We start from the raw sequence: 17039 nt of genomic DNA, 5'->3' as shown, positions 1-17039 counted from the left end.
GGTTGTTGTGAGAATCAATGAGATCATTGTAAAGCACTTAGCAGAGTGCCTGGCACACAGCAGACACGTAGTAGAATGCTCATTACCTTTCCTCTTCTCATAGCAATAAAACAGGCTGCAAAGAGGCACGTGTGGCTCACCCAGTGGGGATCCAAAAGGAGGGAGCCCCAGAGATACCTGGAGACGAGGGTCCTCGTGCAGGGGCTCCCAGGAGTCTGCTCTTCTACAGTACTGCGGCAATCCCCTCCAGGATGCAGGGGAAAACCTCCACTCCTTTGTACTAAGGGAATCCTCAGACCTCAAAGTCTGCCCATCTGGGGTTGGGGGGGGGGAGTGGCAGGAGCAGGCCAATCCCATCACCAACTTTGCACTCAACCCCCTTCACAGTTTCTGTGGTCCCTCCTTGAAGTCGACACTTTCTTGTAATGAACAAAGAAGCCAGACTTCATTTTTTTTTTAAATTTACCATTTATTTTCATATACAAAAAAGATAAACTTGAAATCGCTCTTTCTACGGTTTTTCTCCTATTCGGTTGGGGCGTGGCTGCTTCTTCCCACAGGGCAAGGACTACATTCATACTGGTTTATTCAGGGACCCAGTGCAGGGCTCAAGCAGCAAAGCTCCAACTTGGCAGATCTAATTTCAAACTTGATACTCATTTCTAAAATTACCACAGTAAAAAGGAGAACAAAGAACCACTGCAAATGTAGGAACTATGATACAATGTCCTTTTCTGAAATTTCTTCCATTTGCAACTGCAATATATGGATGTCTGCTTTAGGCCACTTTGTATGTATGTGTGTGTGTATATATATATTATATACTGTGTACATACAATATATATACACACATATATAAATCGGCACACTTTTTTTCAATCCGAAAGGGGGTAACAGCAACAAGCTTAACTCTGTATATTCCTTTTCTTTAACAGGATACTTTAGAATAATAACTTTTGTTAACTCAGTAGTACAAGCTATCTCTGTTCTACAAGTCTTATTTTATAGCTATGAGTGAAACAGAACCTACCACATTTACATTTCACATATCCTGGTATACAAACAGTATTTATAGAATTGGAGCCAAGGACCAGAAGTCATTCACATGAGTTTTACCATTTGAAAGCACTTTGCCAATTCAGTTTTGCTGAACTCGAATGCAGTTCTGAATTCAGAGACTGATCCAATCTTTTTTTAAGAGTTTACCGATGTGTCAAACCGAATGGTGGAGAAGCAGGTCCCTGGGGGACTGCCACGTAGACTCTTTATAGACAAACAAAGGAACACGGTGCACGGAGACGTCACGAGCCATTCTAAAAGCGACGGACACGTACTAAGCTAGGCAAGTCTTGGGATTCCCCGCCGCCCCCTATTCCTTTCAAAGAAAGCCCACGTTTAGAAATAGTTGGTAAAAATGGATGTGTGATTGTTTAAAATGGCAAACATCAAGGTGTGTCAGTTCTTCCTGCTGGTTCCAAAATAGATCTCAAGAGCTTTGTACTCTGCTGTGTTGGTGAGTGGTGCTTTGTGTTGCTTGTAGAGGGCTCTTTCCACAAGAATCGACATCAAACTAAACTTGCGGTACTGCAGACAATTAGTCAAACGTAAGGACGAATGTGAAATATATTCACTGGTGTAGGGAGGGTGAAATCGGCCTCTGACTCTACCATGAAAGTCATGGAGAATTCCGAAGCAGATACTTTATTTGGGACAGTGGGGAAATGGCACTGTGTGGATTCATGGCATTTAGAATAAAAATAAGGAGCATGTCACTAAACCTGCAGCCATCACTGCCCTTAATTCCCAAGTACCATTCTTTGCATCTTTATGCAATGTCGGAAAAGAAGGGAGGGGAAAAAAGCCACTGGCATTAAAAAAAAAGTTCCTCCTTTCTTGGGAGGTTTTAATACTTTTAAAAGGACTTATTGGAGAATCCCTGGAACGATCATTATTACGCACTTCACCCTTGACACTGACTTGAACACTGATGTCCTCAAAATAAAAATGGGTGTCTCCCTTCCCACCTAAATGACTTCCCCTTCAAACTGGTCCTATTTAGATGAGAAATTATTTCTTTATAGAGAAACTGTTTGGCTGAAAATGTCTTTAAACTGGGTGGCCTTGCTCTCTGGACAGCCCAGTAGGAGCAAAGCCCTGAAAGAAGGTCACCTGCCTAGTTCAATAAAAGGCAGGGTTCATCAGTGTTGGGGGGCTGTCAGGATTCCCTGCACCCTTTGCACCACACTAGCTTTGCCCAGGCGACGTGGAGCTAGATCACAGTCTCACTACTCTAGGGGGGATTTTCACAACATAGCCAGGCAGCCCTCTGTTACTTACTGAGTTACCACTTTGGAATTTGGGGTTTGACTGTTACCCCCTGAGTCTGGAATTCAGATATAGATGTAAATTCACTGTATCAGATAAAAATAAAATCAAATGACAAAACAACCACAACCCACAAGGCTTCATTTCACAGAGACAAATACTACGAACTTCTTTCCAGAATGCACTGTGGTATATATATGTACATGGTGAGCTTCTGACCCAACCTTTTAAAGGAATGTTCTACATTTGAGCTTTAATCACTGAAAACTTGCTACAAAGCCCTTAGCTTTGGAAATAATAATTTATATACAAAACCTAGCCAATTGAACCATTTCACCTGTTCAGGTCTTAGAATACTGAAAACAGAATTAGCAGAGTAACAGGAAGCACTTTAGATAACTCTCTCGAAGCACCCACCATTATGTTATTATTGGTCTAGCCAAAAAGCCCTTCTGATTTCAATATTAGAAAGCTTAACCCCCGCCCTCCCCCACCATCAGTCCTTGGGAATCATTTTTTCTTGGGGTAGGGAGGGAAAAAAAAACTCCACTCAAAAACTCCCAAACACCCAAATATAGCATGGTTCCTGTTTGTGTATGTTACAATATCATGGTATCAAGAAGAATCCAGAGAGCAACACTGTTTAACATAAAGTTTGAGGTAATCGGTTCTTAAATACCTGGATCACAGACTGCATCCAGAAACAACACAGGGGAAATGAGGGCGAGATGGAGTTTTGAATCTGAAGAGACAGGTAGGAAAAGCTTACAGCAGTTGCTTTTACATGGGAGGAAAATAAAGGCACACAGAATTACATTCTAGGGCAAGTAGCTAGGGACCACACAATTGTTATTTTACTGGGGAAATATATAGGGGGAAAACCGCAGGTTGTTTTACAAAGGATTACTCGACAGACTGAATCTAAATATTTTCTCTAGCAAACTGTGTACAGCTTTATCTCAAACCAGGATTTTTAGATAAGTCAGTCCTATCTAAGATGATGCACTTGCCATGCACTCGAGAACCTGAGGGACTCCAAGAAAACCCTTTTGGAGTGTACGTAACTTTGACCCAACCCAGGACATTTTCCATTCTGGAGCACAGAGAAGCATGAGTTCTAGAACAGATCCAGAATTTGCAATTAAAGTAAAAAAGTAAAGTTATCTCCCTATTGGTTTTAAGGTTGAACTTCCCCCAACCTACCCCCCACCCCAACCCCTTCCATATCCTAACCCCAAGCCACACACATCAACCATTCCGCTCATCACGAAAACCCAAGCCCCCCAAACTAAAAGCTTCCCTTTAATATGGCAGTGCAACTAAACTTTTAGGAAAGTGGATAAATTCGTGAGTCCTCTAAAGTCTTGACCCTATAATGCTCCTGTACTTTTCTAGAGGCAACAAGTTTCAGAAAGATGTCTCTAAATCCACTGGCTAAACCTCATTATGGATCACATCCAAGTAGTATATACAGCCACTGCTACCCTCAGAATTGGTTATTTTCCTTCTACTTTGTTCAATGTACATAGCCCAATAGAATAATTTAGTCCCTATTTAAAATATTCAGTCTCAAATTAGCTAGTCTGAGTGATCACACGAATGGGCAAATCTTAATTTTATTTTGTTCTTTGTGGCTACTAATAAGAATTTTCGGTATTTTCTTCCATTCCTCTTCCTATCTCCTGCACATACTCTTAAGCCACAAGTTACTATGTTTTATGGAACATAAGAGTTTGATACTGGGTTGGGCATGGCTAAATAAAACCATGTTAAAACAGACTGTAGTCCCAAAGAGTGTCATGCTAAGTTTTGTTTTGTTTTTTTAAGATTAAAGTACTGAACCTTTGATTTTCTCTAGTGCACACTTTGAAAGGTAAATTTTTCAGCTGATCTGATTACAAAATCATTCTTGTTGAAACACATTAGACTTTATAAAAATAATCTGTGGTATAAAACAATCCGCAAGGTGTAGAATTCTTCTTGCTAGTTTATGAAACTAAATATATATGTAGATATATATTCTTTAAAGTAAAACTTCAAGTGTCATTTTTCTATATAACCTACTCTTTTATTTACAATGTTTCTAAATAATATTCTGAATGCAAAAGGGATTTCGGGGGTAAGGGAGAAGGAATTGAGGGTCTTGACCTACTCAGCACCGTGGCCTAGATTAGCCAGTAACTTAGCTTAGCAGAACAGTCCTACCTAACAAGGGTGCTACCATGGCCACATGCCAACCATTCAAGGGAGGGCCTTTTACAAAATGTTCACATTTTTCTCTCCCATCTAGCCCAAGTTCTTCATGGGATCATTTAGAGCAGAAGTGTCAAGCCCAAATAAAAATGGGGACAACTAAAAGAATCCCTGTGGGCAACATTTTGACTTCATTTTGAAACACAACCTTATCTATGTTTCATTTTGTTAAATATTTCCCAATCACATTTTGAACCTGGTTCAGGCAGCATTTATGAGTGTCATGAGCCTCATGTTTGACATCTCTGATTTAAAGGTTTCGATTTTTAATTCACGGGAAAGAAATATATTTCTTTAAAAAAGTTATCTCCTATCTCTTATCCAAGTTAACTGTCTCAGAATTCAGAAAAACCTGATTCCATAGCTCATTATGAAAAATGAAGTGACCATACTGCTAGAAGCTTTGATCAGTCTAAAAAATACCCTCTAATCTGGGGATGAAGGATAATTCATGAAAATCAATAGGGATATAAATGGATAGATATTTTATTTTAGTATAGAGACTATGATCTCTCTTAGGGTAAAGCATCAAAGGGCAGAATTATAAGTGCTTGGTTTTGGCACTCTTGGAATAGGTGGAACAACTCCTATCAGAAAGTCTTCCTTTATCCATGGAAGATAAAGTCTTCTAAGAAAATGTTAAATTCTTGGCAATAATCCAAAGAGTGAGGAATATCATAATTCAAAAATCTTGTTAAAACTGAATTAATTGTTAAAACTCCATTAAAAATGGGCTTAAAATATAAACACTAAGTTACACTACTATTTCATTTGGTATTTTGTTTCTATTTAAGTCAAGCCCCAGGGCTAATAATACAATAAAATAATTTTTTGGAAAACCAACAAGAATAATTCAAAGATCATTTAAATCTCATGAATAGTTTTTTTAATTTCCTTTTCTTTTCTTTACCTAAAAAACTAAACCATCATATTTCAAAAAGTGATGTCTGTTTTCAGGGCAAATGCATAAGCTTCCCTTCAATTGTGACAACCATATCCACCGGTTTATTAAAAAATTCCTGAGCACCCAAATCAAAGGGAAGATTAAATAGCTTAAGATATCAACATAAATAATGTGTCACTTGAATTACTGGGCCTGCACTACTAGTGTGCTCATTTCTTCAAAACACTCAAGTTGATCATGACTTAAAATTCTCCTGAACCATCAGCTTAAATATATGACTTTCTGATTTCTAAGGACTGGAAGTTATCCTTTTGGAAATGCAAGACTGTTAAAAATGCATGTTAAATGTAGAGTTCTAACTGCCTGATGGCTTAGATGTGACTGGTGTGGTTAGGTTATTAGGATAGCCTTATGAACAGCCACCTAGGCCAAGTAATCAATGCATAGCAAATAGAAAATTTATGCAAGCAACCTTCATTTTCCTGTCTGTGTGCTAGAAAAAGTCTGTAGACTAGTAAATATTTGTATTCATTCCTTAAGACAAGTTTATGATCCACAGAGTTAGCAACATTAAAATGTAACCCGTCTCTCTTTCTGAATAGTAGTCCTTAGGAAAAATTATTCATCCTGCTTAAAAAAGCAGATATTTAAACTGGGCTAATTCTTAGAGATCCTTTTAAAAATACCTTTTCGGCCCATATTAAATTGTAAATTAACTAGTTAAAATGAGAAGTTGGTTATTTCCTTTTCATTTCCAAGACTAAAAACCCAGCTAGAGATGCCAATAGGACATTAACAAAAAATTTCCAGTCTACCAGTAAGTGCTAGCAACACTTGAGTCCCATATTGAAAAAGAAAACAACAAAAACAAAACAATGTTCCGTTACCAAGAGGGACCAAGTACAATGGCTCTCACAATTTGCAGACTAGTTCTATTGCCCATTTAAGCTTCTTGGGAAAAAGTAATTTCACTCTCATTGGATGAGAGACTATGAAAAACGTTCTCTGAATGGAACCCTACAGATGCTGGGAACTCAGCAAAGGAAGCTCCAACAAAACTGAATAAGCACAGTTGTTTCTCCTACGGTGACAGTTCATCATTGTCACAGAGGACACCTGCTCCAATGCAACCCTGGTGACCAGGAAAAAAAGAAGCTCTAGTTGAATGACTCATTCTATTCATTGTTAACCAATCTGTTTAAAAGTGAGAGATACATTGTTTGGTCTAATTCAGTAGATTGATGGAAGAAATTGCCAGAATGTCCAGAGGCAAAGTTTGGAAATGATGTGGCTTCCTAACCCCTTTTTAATGGTCAGCAGTGGATATTGCCTTGCTGAGTAATGGCACTAAACTAGGTTCTTCTATCTATGAGCGAGGAGATGGGCAACTTGATATTTGAGTTGTAGAGCTGTCATAGCTTTATTCCTGATTGAAAAAGGATTTTGAGAGCCTAGTGCAATGGGCTGTAAGAGTTCAGCCTGGGAATGCCACCAAGGGACAGAGATACCGAAGATCTTAGGGAGGCACAAGGCTGACATCACAGTAAAACAAAAAGGAGGGATACGTCCATACTGGGATCCTCTTTGTCCCCCAATAGTCTTCCTCACACTGGCCTTGGTTTTATAGGTCTAGCAAGAGGGCTGAACCCCTACTAATAGTAGTGTGCCCTTGCCTCTCTTGTGTGCTGCTGATGGTGATGATGCTTCGGGGTCCTTCTTGAAGAAGTCAGTTGAATACTTTTCCACCAAGACTGCTATTCCTTTGTAACATCCTTCCCTGACACAGGTGACTCGTGAATACTTCCCCTAGGGTCTGGGATAGCACACCCACTGCCACTGATGGGAACTGGCCATTCTAAGCTGAGGCTTTCCTTAGTGTTGCCTTTCCTTTGAGATCTGATGTTCCACAGCACCGTAGTGTTTTGTCCCATACCCCTACCCTGCTGTGCAATTCAGGATTGTGCTATTTCCACTGGGTCCCTACATAGTGAATCACAAAAAGTCAGGGTGCTTCACTGGAATTCCTCAGATCTAGGAGATGCTCCTGCCATACAACTATTCCTGCTATAAAACTGAGTGGTAGCACATCAGAAATGCAGTTATTAATAGGAGCTTCCTAGGTCAGAATTTCCCCCAAAGTTCCAACTTCATAATAAGAAGTTGATATGAACTAAAGAACTCTGACCTGGAAATATTTATTCCTGGGATCACTGAGTTCTCCTGTTCCCATAACTTATCCTATGTGCCCCACTCAATCTCTGTTAAAGGAAGCAGGACCCCATTGGCAAGTCTTTGGGGATGTCTGGGTCAATGGGCTAAAAAATCAAGACCCTGTTCCTTGTATAATTTTTATGGGTACTTTAAAAAAATCACTGTTATTTCACAATGACTTAATCCTCCTTGTAAAAGATCAAGTCTAGTCATGCCAAACAAACGAATAACCGGCCAAGTTTGAAAATGTATGCCTCATTCTGCATCTATCACTTACCACCTCAGTGGTGGCACACAGGAGGCAAGCTTTGCCAGGAGAATTTTTTATGAGAAAAGTGGTGGAAGAAGGAGAGAAGGAATCACCCATCCCCATATGGTTAGACTTTCTTGGTGGAAAAGCAGATAAGGGCTCTGGACCAGCGAGTAACAACTTGCTACAAAACAGATAAGACTATTAGAAGAACAAAGCACCCACATACCATTTCTCAGTGCTCCATCTCAGCCTGGTTAGTAGGAGGTAATCCTACTAACTAATTGGGAGGTAATCCAATACTATCTTTGCACCAAACTAATTGTCCAAATCTGGACCAATATCATTATTGCAAAAAGTGACTTTTGTACCACTGGTCAAACAATATGGCACCATCAAATTTGTACTTCTGACAGCACAACCAAGACAGGCAGAAGAAGGAGCCCTAGAGACACAAGATGGAGGACCACCTCATCCAACACCAGGAGGGCTGCAACTGCCATTGCCTACGAGATCCTTTTGAGCAACTGCTGAAACCAAACCTTTCTTTGTACAGAATTTGCAAGGACCATTTACCAAGAAGACTCAGCACCAGAGGGAGACTCTACCATGTTGCCTTCGGGGACTGACTTTCTGATTCAGCCACTATCAAATGCCACCACCTAAACCATACTCATGGATTCTACTGAGACCCACTTAGGAAAAAAGACAAAAACGACCTGCATAAAACTTGAAAGCCAGAAAACACCCGAGGGCCCTATTTGTTCAGTGTTTGATGACAAGGACCTGTGATCTAACAATTCCCTGCAGTAAAAATAAGCTACATTTTTACGTGTTTTAATTTATCCTTCTGTATGAGAAGGTTGAGATGACTGACACTGAGTAACAGAGAAAGCTAAAAAATTATATATGGCACTTTCAATAAATATTTTAAAGCTTCTTAAAGAAATTAGATTCAAAAAAGCAACTGCTGTAAGGCCTATTTTAGCCATTACGAATAATTCTGAATGAAAAAAAAATATCCAAACAACATGGAGATCATAATAGAAAAACAGACAGTACACCTTCCCCATCCCCACCCCCATGTCCTACTCTGAAAAAATCTTAACTGGCCCATATTTCAAACCCCTGTAATATTAAAGATGAAGAGGAGGAAAATATTGAAAGGTAGAAGGGAGTGAACTCACACACCCCATGGAACTCCTTAACACAAGAGTTACTGACATACACAAGTCCCTGTGTAGACATATACTCACAGAGCAAATAAAATCCTTATAATCAGCCCCAAATCAACCACATTACAAAATCATTCTTCAGCCACACTACCATCATCAAGACATCCCTTGAGGGATCCTGTATCAGGAGCAGACTGTCCATCATAAATTCAGCGATGCGTGTGTAGTATTCTGCATGCATGTGGACATGGGAACACAACCAAAAATGCCAAGATTTGCAAACGAGTGAGTTGGGGAAACTATTTAACCACTGCTCCTAGAATGGTATCTTTTTCTAGAAAGCCTCCAATTCACAGTAAGTGTGTATTTATTCTGATGGCATATACAATAGACATATTTATTTGTCCAAATGTCTATCTATCCTATTCTATCTCCTCTGATAATTTCTCATAAGAAGTGTGATTTAAAGTGAAATCTCTTGTTGAAATACACACAATTAAAAGGCTGAGAGCTATATTTTTTTAGTATGAGGAAAAACTGGGGTTAGTCTTTGTTCTGATAACCGAGGCATGAAGAAAATGCCAAAGGATGATTTTTTTTTAAAAGGATACTACTTTTCACTGATGGTCAGTTCCAATGCAATAAAATCACTTCCCCATTCCGCACACCCAAACTCTCCATCCCTTAAGATAAAGATGTACTGTCTTTTAATAAAACGGACCAAAGAAACAAAGGATGGAAACAGCCTTCCCAAATAAGAGTGACTAATGCCCAGGGATCCCTTAAGCAGTCAACCATTCTACAACCCGACACAAGTTATTTACAATGAATGGGTCATTACCAAACAAACAAAAAAATGGTAGCACTTCCTAAAAGATTTTGGAACTTTTTTTCTATTTTTTTCTTTTTTTAAAACTCCCTTGTCATAAAAGCCAACATACATTAAAATATACTTACTACAAGACAACACAACAAAATATATAATAAAACTCATACAAGTAGAAAATTCTGAGGTATTTCTGGTTTGAGGTGGTCTGTGGTCATGAAGTTTTCTTTTTTTTTTTTTCTTTTCAGTTTAAACTTCGGAAGCCACGTAGTGTGTGTGTGTGTGTGTGTGTGTGTGTGTGTGTGTGTGTGTGTGTGTGTATGTATGCATGTGTGTTTTAAAACATTGCATGTTTTGCAAATTAAAAAATATTTAAATGTTGAATCAGCAGCATTAGGAACATTCACTGACTAGAGCAAATTTATGGCATAATAGAATAACGGTATTTAAGATATGCACCACTTTAAGACAAAATTTCATCACAGGATTTGGAGAAAGCCATATCAACAAGCCACTTGAAAAAAAAAATGTTAAAAACCATCACTCTGGCTGCTCTTAAATCATCCTCCCCGCCACACTGTCATCATCCTGATGTTTCCTGGGTGCTGAAGTAGTGCTGTAGTCCTTGGCCAGAGGCCCAGGTCATTCTCCCTCCCTCTAGATAAAACTCTCTCCTTAAAGAGCTAGCAATTTTACTGCATTTCTTTTCATGGTCTTAAATGACTGTTCAGGCTGGGCCATTATCCAGCCCCATAGGGTTATTTCTTGAACTGCTCCAGGAGGAGGCAAGGTCTCTTCAATTTATTCACCTTAAGAAAAGACCCTGAATTTAAAACTGTTTTTCCTTAAAAAAGAAAAAAGAAAGAAAGAAAAAAGGAATAGTCTATTTGGTTAATGACTTCACAATTACTTCTTTTAGGGGGAGGAAAATAAGTACATTTCTCAAATGAGAGGAAATTTTATCTGGAAGTTGGTTGGGGTGGAAGGAAGAAAGAATTCTGTTTTCCTTTTCCCTTACAACCCTCGTTATATCCAGGTCTACGACAATGGAAGAAAGAAGAAGTAACGTTGCTAGTGAACTCAAAAGAACAGTTCAGGCTTTCTGAATTGCTTTCTCCAAACTCTGGGTTTGCTATTAATGCTCTGTGTCCAAAATGTCCTTCCCCTCATTCACTGATTACCTGAGAAGTAGCTCCATAACAAATGATGTTTCTCCAAATGCTGCAAAGTCCAACGATGCCCCCTTCCCTACCCTACCCCCAGCACCAACCTCCCCCCCGCCCCGGTCACCCCCATATCCCAGGAGTTAACATCCTCTTCCTGGTTTTTCCTCCATTACAATGACACCCGTTAGATCCGTAAAAGACACATCTGCTGTGTTTTTGAAGCTCACTGTCTAAAAAAGGGGGGAAAATAATGTAAAAGGGGGTGGGGGGCTGTGGAAGGGTGGACTGAGGGAAGGAACACCTTTTTTTGAAGAAAGGTGTCTTTTGTAACAGTCTTTTAAAGTTTCCTCCAAAGTTTGCAGCATTATGTTTCCTAAGATGGGAGATGGGTTTCTTTGTGTCACAGATATTCTGTGGAGAAAACAGACCAACAAAGAAAAACCTAAAAAACTGAATCACAAACGGAAAACGAGGTTGTTGAGGTTCTGCGGCCTGGGCACCGTTTCTGCATTCATGAGTCGGGACCTGAATGCTTGCTGAGATGTCCATTGTTTTCAATACAGTAGAACAATATGCTGGTAAAAATTGATCCAATCAAAAAATAACAATAATAATAATAATTATAATAATAATAATAATAAAAAGGTCAAGATAAAATAGCAGCTGCATTCATGTGTTCGTTGGTTTTATGGTTCTTTTTTTTTTTTAAACTTTTTTTCTTCTTCAAATTCACTGAGTCTGGAAAGACAAATTCGACCCAGGACTTAGATACTCGACTCTTTGGGGGGCAAGTCCACATTGGTGACAGATGTCACAAGGGAGACGAGGCAGTCCGAGGTAGTGCCATTGACGGATTTGCGAATCAAGGACACACGTTCCTCCACGCAGCCTGCAGAGAGCCTGGCCTCAGCATCATGGTCCCAGCACTCTTCGATGGTCACACAAAGCTGTGCCAATCCCTGTGTGGCAAGAGATGGGGCAGGACAAAAAAAAAATGACCCTTACTGAGAATGCCTCAACAACATCTTCTCCGACAGTGCCAAGCCAAATCTTGATGTCCCAGTTGCTAGATTACCCATGGCAGATGAATGATTAACCCCAATGTCTTCTTTCCCTTAGCCCTCTAATCGGTTAATGTGGGCTAAGGAAATAGCTTGAGAGAAACATAATTAGAAAAGGAAATCGGAGACAAAAACAATAATGCAATCATCCCAAAGCCTAACAGAAATGATTTGGGGATTATCTGTGCCATATATATTTTTTTGTTTTACTTTGCTTTGTATCCCCAGTACTTAGCACAATTCCTGGCTAGTAAATAGTTAATAATGCTTGTTGACTGATTGGCATTTCCCCTGTCTAGATAACTGAAAGCTGGCTATGACAATGAAAAATAATAGAATCTAGTCTGTTTTCGGAAAAAGAAACGACAGGAGAGATGCAGAGGGGGCTCAGTGGTCAGTGACAACTTATGGAGGAGCCAAGTCACATATTCCAGTCATACTATCTTTCTGGATACACCTAGGGTTCCCCTACTTCCATAGCTTTCTCCCCAGAATACGGTGGAACCTTCAGAGGATTTCAGATCTAGAAGGAAACTCTAGGTCTAATCTAATCTATATCTGAATAAGAATCTCCTCAATATGAGGGTAGCTACGTGGGTTGGTGAGTCAGTAGATAGAGAGCCAGGCTTAGAGAAGGTCCTTGGTTCAAATGTAGTCTCAGACACTTACCAGCTGTGTGACCCTAGGCAAGTCACTTAACCTCCACTGCCTAGCCCACACCACTCTTCTGCCTTGGGGTCAATGCACAGTATTGATTTCTAACATAGAAGGTAAGAGTTTTTTTTAAAATCCTCTCTATAACATTTTGGACAAATAGTCATCAAGTTTTCACTTGAAAACCTCCAGAGGTAGTAGACCTACCATTCACTATCTCCTCAAAGCCAGTTCGCTTCACTTAAAACAAAACAAAACAAAACAAAATAAAACATTCCTTACCTTCTATCTTAGTATCAATTCTAAGCCAGAAGAGAGGTGTGACCTGCCCAGGGTTACATAACTAGGAAGTGAATGAGACCAGATTTGAACCCAGGTCTCTCGGACCCCCAGCCTGATGCTCTATTCACTCTGTTACCTAGCTGCTGTCTACTCCATTTTTGAATAAAATTAATTCTTGGGTAGTTTTTCTTTACATTTATCTAAAAGCTAAGGAATGATCCTCAATACTATTCATTGCTCACTAGTTCTGTCCTTTGAGGCCAAGCAGAACAAATCAAATCCCCTTACCCCTTGGCAATGCTTCAAATATTAGAAGACAGCTCTCATCTCCTTTCCTTCCCACCCACAAACTTCTCTTTTCCAGGCTGAACAGCACAAGTTTCTTTAACTAATTCTCACATGACACAGTTTTCAATTGCCTTCTCCATCTTATTCATCATGCCCTGGGCTCTCTTCTTGTTAGAGAAAAGAAACAGTAAGGAGGGAAGTGTACGTGTGTGAGTGAGCAAAACACACAGAAGAAGAGGCACATGAACACACACATGCATATCTCTCTCTCTCTCTCTCTCTCTCTCTCTCTCTCTCTCTCTCTCTCTCCNCACACACACACACACACACACACACACACACACACACACACACACACACAAAACTGAGCTGAAATGTAAGTGCAAATGATTCGCATGATCATGACTAAGCCACAGTCAAATGCACTCTTTCCAAGGAATCAATAAGGGGAGGAGACGTACAAAGATATTCAGACCAATGGTTAGGAAGTAATCAGTTAGTTTCCCAGAGAAGTTGCCCCAAGCTCATCTGTAATTCATTCTTCCTCTGTAGGGCAGAGTGGAAAGAAGCCTGGATTTGGAATTGAGAGGTCTAGATTTAGGCCTCACCCTGACATTTGCTTACTCTGTGTCCTCTGTCACATTCCCTTAACCTTTAGGCCTCAGTTTCCTCACCAGTTAATGAGGGGTTAGAGTAACAGATCTTTAAGGTCTTTTCCAGTTCTAGATGCTATGAATGGATAATTTAGAAAATGATGAACTTTTATAATCAAAGACAATATTTTGTAATAAAGACCCTAAACCCTTCCTACTACCAAGAATGACTCATTTTCATACTGTCTATAGTGAAAACAGCTCCATGCTGTTCATCCCTACCATGACGAAATAAGATGAACCTTTTGGATTAATGCAGAGGAATTCATAAACCACAGTACTTCTCCTCTCCCCATTTCTGAGCATGACTAAGACAGAGAGAAAGAGGGAAGAGGAAGGAATACATACAGGATGCTTCAACCAGTGATCCTTGAAGGCAGGGCGCATCTTCTTATGCACCACCACCTCCTGCAGGTCTTCCAGGGATGGATGCTGACCAATCTCCTCCTCAAAAGGTAACATGTACTCATCCACTGGCCCTGCAAAAAGGAGATAACAGAAGTAGGGTCATGGCTCATGCCAGGGGGGACACTAACACCTATATCAATCTCAGCTTAATTGCCATGTCCTCAGAGTCATTGAAGAATAACATAAGACCAAAACCCAGAACCACATGGCTTAAGTCATGGAGTAGAGAAGACACAGCCCCTGCAGGCGGAAGCTCTAGGCATGATGAAGATCATCCCTCACACCCACAGATCCCCAGAAACTCACCATCCACAGCTGTGCATCTAGACACCAGCTCCCACAGAACCAGCCCCATTGCATACATATCAATTCTCAGGAAAGCATCTCTCTGGAAGTTGATTGCTCCCTCCAGCACCTCAGGGGCCATGTACCGCCTCGTTCCAACCTACGTTATAGAGACCACAAAAGCAGGGGACGAGAGGGGGAAAATGAATATGTTACAGGGATAGGGTTAAGTAGGATGAAAAGTAAGTGGTCTAACAGACTGAACAATGGACTTAGAAAGTCAGAATATCCAGGTTCAAATCCAGACTCTGTCACTCGACTACCTGGGGAGTGATGAACAAATCATTTTGCTTCTCTGTAAAATGAGCACGTTGACTCAATGACCTTTGCAGTCTCTTCTAGCCCTAACATTCTATGATTCACAGCAGGAGAATGAGCTAGCATTATTCACAGGATCTAAGAAAATAATGGATGTCAATGCTTGCATTAAGAGGAGCACAATGAATGACAAGGTAATCTCCAAACCAAGAAGAATTCTAAAATACTACTTGGCTTTGGAATGCAGAAAGAAATACAGAATTTTATCTGCTGGGGGAAGAGCAGAAATTATCTATTCAGTTATGTTTTTTCTTGGGCTACTAAGGTAAATAATCTGTGTTCTTTGCCTGCTCTCCCTCTGCCTAAGCCTGAATTCACCAGCAGGTTGATAGGCTGGTGATCCACAAGAAGATGGGTAACGGGACAGGGGGCATCCTAACTCTTTGAAATATTGCCCTAGGTCCTACTGTGTATCATCCTGTTTATCTCCCTCTTAATTTTCTTTTTCTAGGGTAATGTCAGGCCAAAGCACCTGGGACTAAATAAAAAGTAAGCCTTAAGAGCTGTAGGAATTAATATGATTTAGAGGAAAGTTGCACAGCTAAGAATTAGTCATTTCTCAGACTTGGTTTGCTAGGATATACTCTTTGCTCAAGGTTTAGCTCCCAGGTATTGACACAGAGAGAGAAAAATTAATGTCTGAAGCTACTAGGGTCAAGCTATAAGGTTAGCTTTTAATTATCCATGTATCCAGGAGAGTTCACATAATCCAAAAGTCATTAGTATCTGATTTTAGAATCTATTAACATGATTTTCATCCAGGAGGTTGTCTTCTCAGTAATATCTGGTTTGGGTAGGTATTAAGGTTGGTTTGCAGACCAAGGGCATGCACATTGGCAGAAAGAGGAAGGACTTGGATCTGACATTGAGAGTTAAATTGTGAGTCTAAGCATCACTCAAAATGGCCTTTGTCCCTGGTCTCCCTCCCTCCTCACCTGCCCATGTGTGTCCCCTGGTGGCTTTCCTGGTTCAAACCGCACAGCCAGTCCAAAGTCAGCCAGGACAGCTGTGAGGTCACTCTTCAGTAAGACATTCTTGCTCTTGAAGTCCCTGAAAGGAGTCAGGATAGAACTGAGTAAGACCTTGAAGACGATACACTGAGCACCATAGGTGATGTCTCTCTTTCTATAGGTAGCAAAATCTGGTTTTGGAAGCCAGGCTACATGAGAATTCTGAGTTGGTGCTTGGCCTGAACTATGTAAATGGCTCTCAAGTTTTCATCTTTAGTTCTCATCTGGAAGAACTTCTGGCTCATCTTGGAGCTACCCTGGGGCCTCCTTGCCCTACAAAATCCAATCATCCTTGTGCCCATTACAGACTATAATATCCCTCCTAGAAGGCCCACTCTTTTCTCTTCTCCCATTGGGGAGTTCCTCCAAGAGCTTCCCATTTCGTGGAGGGGTCCAAATCGGACCTCACTGCCTTCTTGGCCCTGTTTTTGGTCCCTAGCTATTCCTGCCTCATCTTGGAACTCTTCCCTCAGCACGTGGGACTTTCCCTATGCACTTTACACACCAGCCAAACTTGGCCTTTTTGTTTCACATATGTGGCATTTTTCATCTTCCCTTTATGTGGAAGGTTGTCCCCCATACCTAGGTTGTTCATTCTTTTCCCTTCCACCTCTTAGATCTTAACTTCTCTAATTTCCATGGTTCTGCTACATACCACTTTCTTCAAGAAGTCTTTCTATTTCCCCCAGTTTTCTGTGTTCCCACCCAAGAAAAAAACTGTGATTTTTTCTTATATATATCCTATAGTTCTGTGAACATGTTGAATCCTCTTAGTAGAATGTAAATTCTTTGAGGTCAAGGATTGTCTTGCTCTTGTATTCATATCCCAAGTCTTTAGTATATATAGTGCCTGGGATAGAACAAGAGCCCAATAAATGCTTGTGAGTTGACTGACAGACAAAAAAAATCC

General features: G+C 40.3%; 1 protein-coding gene across 1 annotated transcript in view; it reads right to left on the bottom strand.

Moving 5' to 3' along the window:
* Window positions 1-11297: 11297 nt before the first annotated feature.
* ACVR2B (activin A receptor type 2B) overlaps window positions 11298-17039 on the bottom strand; it is a 69457-nt gene continuing 63715 nt past the window's right edge. The window contains exons 8-11 of the mRNA XM_044670946.1: window positions 16055-16169; window positions 14763-14901; window positions 14397-14527; window positions 11298-12069 (exon numbers count right to left, since the gene is read on the bottom strand). Of these exons, the coding sequence (XP_044526881.1) occupies window positions 11875-12069; window positions 14397-14527; window positions 14763-14901; window positions 16055-16169 (580 nt within the window). The 3' untranslated portion in view covers window positions 11298-11874. The remainder of the gene's footprint in view (window positions 12070-14396; window positions 14528-14762; window positions 14902-16054; window positions 16170-17039) is intronic.

Source organism: Gracilinanus agilis, chromosome 1, assembly GCF_016433145.1.
Source record: "Gracilinanus agilis isolate LMUSP501 chromosome 1, AgileGrace, whole genome shotgun sequence".
Taxonomy (NCBI): domain Eukaryota; kingdom Metazoa; phylum Chordata; class Mammalia; order Didelphimorphia; family Didelphidae; genus Gracilinanus; species Gracilinanus agilis.
The sequence above is the reverse complement of the archived record's forward strand: the minus strand, read 5'-3'. Positions and strand labels throughout refer to the sequence as shown.